This window comes from Poecilia formosa, unplaced genomic scaffold (assembly GCF_000485575.1).
Source record: "Poecilia formosa unplaced genomic scaffold, Poecilia_formosa-5.1.2 Scaffold473, whole genome shotgun sequence".
NCBI classification, from domain to species: Eukaryota; Metazoa; Chordata; class Actinopteri; order Cyprinodontiformes; family Poeciliidae; genus Poecilia; species Poecilia formosa.
Window position 1 is genome coordinate 176,787 of NW_006800412.1, and position 9,652 is coordinate 186,438.

The 9,652-nt window shown below is 46.3% G+C and overlaps 2 protein-coding genes across 5 annotated transcripts in view; both read right to left on the reverse strand.

Moving 5' to 3' along the window:
• LOC107833869 (rap guanine nucleotide exchange factor 1-like) overlaps positions 1-5,172 on the reverse strand; it is a 27,955-nt gene extending 22,783 nt beyond the window's left edge. For all 3 annotated transcript variants that reach the window (XM_016664231.1, XM_016664232.1, XM_016664233.1), the window contains exon 1: positions 5,095-5,172. The gene's annotated coding sequence lies outside the window, so the exon portion shown is untranslated. The remainder of the gene's footprint in view (positions 1-5,094) is intronic.
• LOC103156292 (dynamin-1-like) overlaps positions 3,159-9,652 on the reverse strand; it is a 26,079-nt gene continuing 19,585 nt past the window's right edge. The window contains exons 12-19 of one of the 2 annotated variants that reach the window (XM_016664218.1): positions 9,120-9,183; positions 8,937-9,050; positions 8,575-8,684; positions 8,386-8,497; positions 8,288-8,299; positions 8,029-8,196; positions 7,863-7,949; positions 3,159-3,617 (exon numbers count right to left, since the gene is read on the reverse strand). In XM_016664218.1, the coding sequence (XP_016519704.1) occupies positions 3,546-3,617; positions 7,863-7,949; positions 8,029-8,196; positions 8,288-8,299; positions 8,386-8,497; positions 8,575-8,684; positions 8,937-9,050; positions 9,120-9,183 (739 nt within the window). In that variant the 3' untranslated portion in view covers positions 3,159-3,545. The remainder of the gene's footprint in view (positions 3,618-7,862; positions 7,950-8,028; positions 8,197-8,287; positions 8,300-8,385; positions 8,498-8,574; positions 8,685-8,936; positions 9,051-9,119; positions 9,184-9,652) is intronic. The other variant, XM_007578282.2, reaches the window with a different exon arrangement.

The following is a 9,652-nucleotide window of genomic DNA, read 5'->3' on the forward strand; positions in this document are numbered from 1 at the left end:
CCCCAGCATGTGGTTCAGTCCAATGAGCCCATCGGCAGCAGCCAAACAAACACTCAAAGAAAACAGCATCAATACAACATAACTGAATTTAATGTGTGCTCCATATAAACACTGTAAGCAGGGGCGGAGCTACAGGGGGGCGGCGGGCCCCCGGCCCGGGAGGGAGGAAGAGTTTTAATTTGTTTTAACATCTGATGACATCTGGAGAAAGTGGGCCCTCTCCTGTAAGGTGTACGTCAAATAGAGAGGAGGCCCCGTCGCCCTCCAGTCCTTCATACTGTCGGCTGCCCAGTCAATGATTCTCTCCAAGTGTTTTCTGGGTAAAACACACTAACCAATACGTTCCTTCTTTCTGTCCGTCCGTCTCCAGAGGAAGGTACGTGAAAGAGCACACCCACCATACACATATAGGGCCTGGCCTTAAGCCCCGCCCTCGGCCTTAAGCCCCGCCCCGGCATCAAGCCCCGCCCCCAGCCCAACGCTGACTTACGGTGTTAGAAAATAATAAGGCAAAATACAGTGAAATCAACTTATGATGAGCTGTGGCTCGTCAGGTGACTTAGCCTGTTGGAGGAAATATTAATTTCAGGGTTTCCCCAGTAAACCTGTCGGCCCGGCAGGCGCTCCGCCGTGTTTTTGTAGTAAAGACCTTAAGTAGGCAGGAAATGTAATTATATGTTACTGGAGCATATCTCCAATGAAATGCTGTTTAAATCCACAACTAGTCTTAAAAACAACAAATCAAAAAATACAATTAAAATGAATATCAATTATTTGCACTTCTATTTAATCCAAATCAAGTCAGCGGCTCTATTGGGCCCCCAGGGCTTCAGGGGCCACAAATGCTGATATTTTAACACAGATAAATAATAAATGTAACATTTATTTATTGAGATGATCAATGCTGCTAAGTTTGATTCAATGGTTTCGCCGTAAATTAAAAGATTTTAAATTAACATTTATATGTAAGATGTTAACTGCGACCGGGAGGAGGGGAAGACCCAGGACACGCTGGAGGGACGAAGTCTCTCTGCTGGCCTGGGAACGCCTTGGGGTTCCTGGAGGAGCTGGAACAAGTGGCTCGGAGAGGGAAGTCTGGGTCTCCCTTAGGCTGCTGCCCCTGCGACCCGACCCCGGATGAAGCGGAAGGAGATGGATGGATGGATGGATGTTAACTGCAACCTGTCCAGGTGACCCCGCCTCTCGCCCGAAACGTTCACTGGAGAGGCAGCAGCACCTCCTGACCCACTGGGGACAAGGGTGATGGAACATGGATGGATGGATGCAAGACTTAAAGGAGCTGGAAAGTTTACTTTGTAAAAGTTCAAAGGACAATATTCATAGTTAGATTGTTTTGTTACCATAGCAACAAGCTGATGCCACTCCTCCTCTCCCAGATTAAATCCAACACAGAGAAGCTGTTNCCCAGAATGCAAATGGAAAAAACCGTCAGCGAAACGGTGACTGGGACTGACGAGTATATATTCCATTGAGGGAAAGTAAATTTCACATTTGCTCAAAAGCCCCCTGGTGGTTGAAGAAAAATCCACATATAAACCGGAAAATACAATATATGAAAAAAAAAACACTGAATGCTCTCTGGCCGTAGTTTGGGGACCCCTGGCCTAAACCTTACCCTAACCCTTACATACCTAACCCTAACCAAAACGCAATTCACACCTTAGTCCTAAATCTGACCCCTGACCCAAAAACAGTATTTCCCCTTGTGGGACCAGGCTTTTGTCCCACAAGGAGCAGTGGGTCCCCACAATGTAGTATGTGTCAGGAAAATGGTCCCCACAAGGTATTACAAACACACACACACCAGCTGTACCCCCCCATGTTGTCTAATGTTGGTTTCAGACACCTGTCCCAATCTCTCCCTCCCTTGTTCCTCCTTGTGTCCTTCATGTTGAAGGTTAAAGGTCGCAGTGTGTCCCACATTCTCCACATCTGCCCTTCGCCCCGCCCATATTGGGTTACATATCCATAGACATAACATAAGGATAGACCCTCATGGACCGCTCTCGCCTATTGTCGCTGACGAGATTTAGGGCGGCCATCTTGGAGCGGTACTCCACTCCACTCAGCGTTATGTGTTTAGCAGCACAATGACGTATCAGCGGATTTAATCGATCATAACACACTTTTTGTTACTGGAAACCAGGGGCGGATCTACTGGGGTGGCATAGGGTGGCAGTTGCCACCCCAGCTGGCGACTATGAATTCAATAAATAGTTATGGAAAATCGGACATTAAGCGCAAGGAACTCTTTTTTCCGACAACATTGAATGCAACACATCGTAACCTGTCACCCACTGCTAAGTAGCGGGAAGTACGAGAGAAGGATAGAGCGCCAGCAGCATTGATATGGAGTTATAAACATTACTGGACTGGACATTACATGACTTATCGTGCGCCACACATGCGCCATTTAATTGCTGCCCATTGAGTCAGGAATATCGGTGGTCAGGAAAATACCACAATCACCCATAGAATCTGAAAAAACGACGCAATATTTAGCGGTTAATTCAACCCTATGACAGTCATGGACAACAAGGTTCACGGGTTGCCACCACATAGATATTTTTCTAGATCCGCCCCTGTCCATCACTGCAGCAGACATCCCACCACATGAGGGCGACGCGCCTTGGTGGGCGACCCTCATTTTGATTTCTGAAAGGTGGCAAACCTACTTCTGGCGTATTTCTAAATCTCCTCCATAGTCGCATCTTTTCGGGCTTGCTACTGCCTCTAGTGGCGAGGGGGTGGTAACACAACTAATATAATTAATATAAAAAGATTGATATGATACACTGAGCAGAAAAAAGAAATAAAAAGAATAAAACAAAATGTCACAAATGCAAGACAAATTTCAAATCTTACATTAAGATATTAACATGTTGGTATAAAGATTGGGCTTTTGTGATGTTGCAACGTTTAAGCTCTCTAAAATAAAATTATTTCACTTTAAAAATGGAGGTGACTTTTAGAAAGCAGCATTTGTGAATAAAACTTAACTGGATAATTAAATATATCATAATTTAACTCTTTATCCCCTGTTAGAAGACCAAGTTTTATTATATTAAAACTTAAAGATAGAATAGATTTGTTGTACAATATCCACTTTTGAAAATCTTTCTAAAAACATTTATGAAGTCACAATTGAAAAAATGTTTATTTTCTCAAAATCTCATCACAAAACGCAGGAATTATGTTTATTCTGAAATTCTTTTGCAGAAAGTCATTTTAGGGAAACTTTCTACAGTTACGCCCGAGTCTGATTGTTTGTTGGTTTTTGTCCTTTGACTGTAATGTGAATTTATCCCCTTATGGATGAATAAAGTTCATTCATTCATTCATTCTGGAAGCTGAAGTCACTGCTCTGAACCAGAGCACCTGAACACATCCATGCTGTGTTCAGGTGCTGCTGGATGATGGGAAATCACAGTTCATAGAGTTTATGTTTTAGAAGCAGAAACCTGAAAACCAAGTGGATCACATTTCCCAGAATGACAAACTGTTTCAGAACCACTTTGGCCCAGTTAACAAAACCGGGACATGAGAGGGAAGCACCAGAACACGGCTCCTGGTCCAGGCCTGGTCCGGTTCTGGGCCTGACCGGGACCCGGACCAGGAACACCATGGAGCTCCCTCGGAGCGGTTTGTGAGCATAAAGTCTCTTGGGGAAGAAATGACCAGGGCCTCATGTATTAAACACTGCACACTTTTCACACTGAAACTGAAACTCGGCATACGGACAAATTCAGAAAAGTGCAGCACACAAAAGAAATCAGATGTATGAAGCCGTTGGCTGACACCTGCTCACCTTTCCTTTATTCATCCCAATTTACTGGAAACAGCTGCTGCTCCGCCTGTCGCCTCCATAAACACATTTTAATGTAAATTAGTATAAATACCTGGAAGTCTGCCGCCACGTGAAGCAGTAACCATGGCAACGGCCTTGTTTGTAGCAGAATGAGTATTTATAATAACAATAATAATTATATATTTTATTTAAAAGGTGCTTTGAGGGCACATGATGTCACCTCACAAAAATAGATACATTTTAAAGAGAAAACCCTCCAAAGTAAAGAGTAAAGCTGTTCAGGTCGGACCTGCTGCAGCAGCAGAGCGTCCGGGTCGGACCTGCTGCAGCAGAAGCTGCATTCACAGAGTAGAGATGCTTTCTGTCCATAAGGCGCTTTCACAAAGCGGGCGGCTCCACTGGAGGACGGCTGCAGCTGGACCGGTACCGGTACCGCTGGTACCGCTCCAAGTTCTGCTCAGAGCTCCAGGACTAACTGGATGTAAAGGGTCGCCTTGTGTTATGTGTTATTTAACCAAGAGTTTCTGTGTATTGTTTGGCCTTTTTTCTTGATTTTACTCCAAAAATAAACAAAAATAAAGTTATTAAAAAAAATGAAATGAGCCACAGATGCTTTCAGACGATGAGTTGCATCTCTGAGACAAACTGAGCAAATTATTATTGACATTGGAGTGAAGTTTTACCATCCGTTATTTTATTTTCTTTGTTTTGTGTGAGTGTCAGGTTATTGAGGATACATGTGGTTCAGATTCATCGTTTAAACAAGAAAATATTCTAATCATAAAAACATAAGGTTTGATGCTTCTTGGTCTAAATAACTGAATCAGGTTTCAGTGGATTCAGGTGAGTTTTGACTCTGTAGTTTGTTTTTATTGCGTATTTTTACTCAAATTTTGACGCCATGTTCACTTTCATACATGCCGACTTGTGCGTAAAATATCTCGCTGCACATTTCTTGTGTGAACGTTTAGCCATGAGGCCCCTGGTTTCTCTGGCAACGCGACCCGCCTGCTAATGTCACTGGACCAGAGAAACCAGTGGGTTTGATTGGACCAGTGGGGCTCCCCGTCCAGACGGTGGTCAGTCCCTCCCCGTGGTCATGTGGCCAGTTTGAACGGCACAGAGACGCTGCGCTACGTAACCAGGCTTCATCCAACTAATGCTAACCTGCAGCGGTAGCTTGGAGGGATGCTAACATGTCAACAGTAACCGCTGCAACTTCTCAACCTGCAGAACCGGGTCAGACCAGGTCCGACCGCACTCACCTGGGGACTCCAGGCGGGGGCGCTCTATTGGGCCGTGAGGGGACAGACGGCGGCGGTCCTCCAGGATCGGGGGAAACCNATGCCACTCCTCCTCTCCCAGATTAAATCCAACACAGAGAAGCTGTTGGAGGTGCTGATGGGGCCCCTCAGTCAGATTCTGCTCCAGGCCTCATCCAGCCTTGGACCGGCCCTGCAGGATGAGTTAAAACTGCTGCATTGAGCAGAGATGAGCAACAAACAGATTTAATTCAATGCTGCTAATGTGGCTTTAGCAGCTCTAACATTTAGTGTCTGATGAGTTTTTAATAAGAATCACAGAAACTGTTTTGGTTGGTTGAGTTTATGGGACGAGTTTCTCAGATCTCCTCGCTCATTAACTCTGACTAAGTGGACAAAGCATCTGATACGGTTTGATGCTTTGTGTAACTGGAAAAATAATAAAAATAATAAAAACATTAAATAAAACCAGCGCGAAAGCTCCTCACCGGGTTGAACCTGCATGGTGAGGTTAGCACTGGTTTGTTAGCCGCTAACGCTCCGACCAACCGGGAACACAGACGTGAACTTTACAGGGCAGACAGCGCCAGACGCTGGGCAGAGTTGGGATGGAAACGCTCCACATCATTCTTTGTTCACAAAGATAAATTATTCTCAACACTCTTTGGAAGCGACAAGTTATTCCTGCGGTTTCTCATAGAGCTGCACAACCAGAGCAAACAAGGCGGGTTTAGACTCCTACCGCGATGCAGAGTTCTCCAAAGACACGTAATTCCTCACAAGGGGTTGATGTAAATATCCATATAGGTCAGCCTGAGTCCAGTTTGAGTGAAAGGAGGAACGCCTGATCCGCACTGAGGTAAAGTTCAGAGATCAAGCTGCTGCAACGCAGAGGCAACGCGCCCAGGTGCCAGCGGTATGGTTGGTCCGCTCTGCCGGCGTTAAATGCATAAGCTATAAGTTTATCTTTTAGGAATAAATCTGCTCTGCCAGTGAAACGCTCAGAGCAACAGAGACGCTTTCAGTCTGGCTTAAAGAAAAAAAAAAGAATTTTAATTATTTTTCTGAAAACAAAAACAAGCAAAGCTCAGCCAGGTAGGGGGGCTAGTAAAGCATGGCGGGCCGCCAGGCTTATAATCCACTGGGGGAAACCCTGCATTTTTCAGCCATTATGTTGACTATAGATGAGTCATATTACTTTTTTATAAATGTTAAGCTTGGAGCGCCAAACTAAATATTTGGTTCTGAGTTAGTTAAATGTGTTTAGCTAGTTCAGAGCTAAATGTAACCGGATGTGGACTACCAAAATAAAAGCTGGTCTTCTGTTCTTCTTTATAAACTCCAACTTTCAAATCACCTCATGTCTTCATCGTAGTTTTTCCCTTTTCTTGTCCTAAACAAAGTCTGAGTAATTATTAAAGGCTTTTGTTGTGGCCATTTTGAATTTTGTAAATTGTAATTTCTACCAATTTAGTTTTTCTTTGGGCAATAAGAATGTACTTAAGTTGGTTAAGAACCAAAATCTGTATAATTTTACTTTGGTAAGCGTAGACTCTTCCTTTAATTGAAGCGATCTAGAACACACCAGGTGCTTTTTGTTTGGTGGAATAATGGGACGTTTTTGTAAAATGATTTTTGTTGGCCACTTTTTGAACTTGAAACACCAGATTAAGTTAACTTTCATTTTCAACTAAGTTGCAAGGGATGTTTAGTAATTTTTTGTCTATATTTTTTCAAACAATCAAGTCGGAAGTGCATGCAAGAACCAAAGCACCTGCTGATCCACGGCCTTGTTGGAAATGTTTGGTTTTGGAACCCAGAAGGCCACGACAGCTATGGAGATGTTAAGGATGGATCCATAGCAGCAGAGATGTATTAGGTTCAAACTCACAGCAGGAGTTTATATGATACAGCTTTTATTTTGACAGTCCACTTCCGGTTGTTGGCAAGTGCATTTGCACATTAGTTAACCATTATTTTGAAAGTAAATGGTGAGCTAGCTCAGATTTGCACTGATTCACCTACCAGAACCTTAGCCAACGTTTACCTCTTAGCGAACGTTTACCTCTTAGCGAACGTTTACCTCTTAGCCAACGTTTACCTCTTNAGGGACAGGGACAGAGTGAGGGACAGACTGGTGCTAAATTTACACTGACCCATGATAGATGCTAAAACATAATGTAGCTTGCTAGCTATCGACATTGTTAGCAGATAGTTAGCATTAGCATCCACTGAGCTCGAGCTTTTGCCTGACTGAAAATAACATCTCCATGTCGCAACAGACGATCTGTGCAGCGATCGAGGTCAGTGCTCCCAGTGCGAACTGCAGAAATACACCACTCAGTCAAAAACAACCAATCAGAGAGAGGGGGATGGTGTTAGCGTTGTCAGTCAACCTCGTGTTCACGCTGCACAACTTTGGCCTGGTCTGCTACACTGCAGCTGGTTCACCACAACAGAGCCTGACACAAATGCTAATGCTAGTTAACTTAGCGACTGATAACGGTGGATTCCTGTAGTTGTAGTTTGTTTGTCCACCATTAGTACATTTAGTAGCCTGTACCTGAGGATGATTGACAGCACTAAGCCCCTCTTCTGGGCTCTAATTGGTTGTTCTTGTGCATTTCTTCAGATCGAACTGTTCTCTGATTGTCACCATGGAGACACATTCTCCGATATGGAAAAAACTTTTAATAAGTTACTGCAGCTTTAAGGCCAACCACTATTTATTTAGGTATTCAAGAGTTTGACTCCTGACGCCCCTCCCCCACCTGCTCCTGCGACTCCTCCATCAGGCTGTTCTGGTCTCCGCAGGAGTACAGGTGAGCCAGCAGGTCAGAGTGGATGAACTCCTTGGTCTGGGAAGCAGAACGGACATCACATGATACTTTGTCCTGACTGCACCTGTCGGCACCTGTCCAGGTGTGTGAGGCGTACGTTGTTGACCATCAGGTGCATGATGGTCTTGGGGATCAGGTCCCTGACGGTCCGGTGGATGATGGACAGGTACGAGTCCACCAGATTGCGGACGATCTCCACCTGTCTCTCCAGCTGAGGGTCCATGCTGTGGATCTGTCCGTCAGAACTGGACTCCTCTGCCTCCACCTGCCAAGACACACACGTACACACACACACACACACACCGCTCCAGAACCTCCAAAACCGGCCGGCCCGGCTCCCATAACCCTCCACTCACCTTGTCCTTATCCTGCAGGGCAGAGACAGGACAGACAGAGTGAGGACAGAGTCTAAAGGTGGACCTGCAGTGAGGAGGAGCGCAGAGGCGGAGCCTACCACGCTGCGTTCAGGGTACACCCCGGCGCGTAGGAAAGACGCCTTCCAGCTGTCCACCTCCTCCTGGGACTCGCTAGCCAGCTCCAGCTGCCGGTAGTCCTTGTATACGTTCCTGCGGGGACAGCGGAGGGGACCGGCTGAGCGTCCAGAACTGGGCCAGGGACAGAGAGGACGGGGTCAGAGGTCAACCTGTGCTCGGTGTTGAACAGGGCGAAGACGTGCTTGCTGGACATGAAGCTCTTCTCGATGTCCTTCAGCTTCAGGTTGTCCACCGGCAGCATGTACTTCTTCTCCTTCTCCTGCAGGGGGCAACAGTGATAACGGTTCTGCTTGGAAACCAGGTCAGAACCGGCTCATCAGAAGCTGTGTCCTCAGAACCACCAACGGTCCTGGTTCTGGACTGGTACTGGCTGTTCAACATCCATCTGACCAACCAGACCAAGACCAGTCCGGGTCAAAACCAGGATTGCTGCAGCCGGGTCAGTGTGACCGGACCAGAACCAGGTCTGTCTAGCAGCTGCCCGTAGAGGCTGCGGATCTGGTTCTGGTACCTCGTTGTCTTTGTACCAGGACAGGGCCTCCGCCGTCAGGACAAACCAGTACTCCTTGGCTCCGCCCTTCATGATGCCGATGTTGTTGATGGTGAGCCAGCCCTTCCGGATCACCTGAACCACAGACATCAGGTACCATCAGAACCCAATCAAAACTGGACCAGAACCAACCGGTCCACTCACCATGATCTCATCCTGGTTCCCTGCAGCCTTTTTCTTGTTTATCTGGCTGCTCTTCTGCTGTGCGCTGAGATACACACACGCACACACACAAACACACACTCTGTGTTAGGGGAGACACAGCTTCAGCTCAGGTGGGTCACCTGACCCAAACACCTGGGGATCTGGCTGGTGGACCCAACAGAACTGGATGTATTCCTCTGGTTCTGATCAGTTCAAGGATCTTACTTTGCGAAGCCGATAAAATCCTCGTGGTTGGTATTAACGTAGGCAAGCTCGATGTCGATCAGCAGAATCACCTGGGGGACGCAGCAGAGACAGCCGTTATCTGAAGGTCCCTACAGACACCCCAGGGTCCCTAGAGACACTTGAAGGTCCCTAGAGTCACCCCAGGGTCCCTAGAGACACCCGAAGGTCCCTAGAGATGCCTGAGGGTTCCCAGAGACAGGTGGAGCAAAGTAGAACTCACCTGGTCTTTGGTGCGACTCTCTCTGTCTCTGATGTGCTGAGTGACGATTCTTTCCATTTCCTCTCGG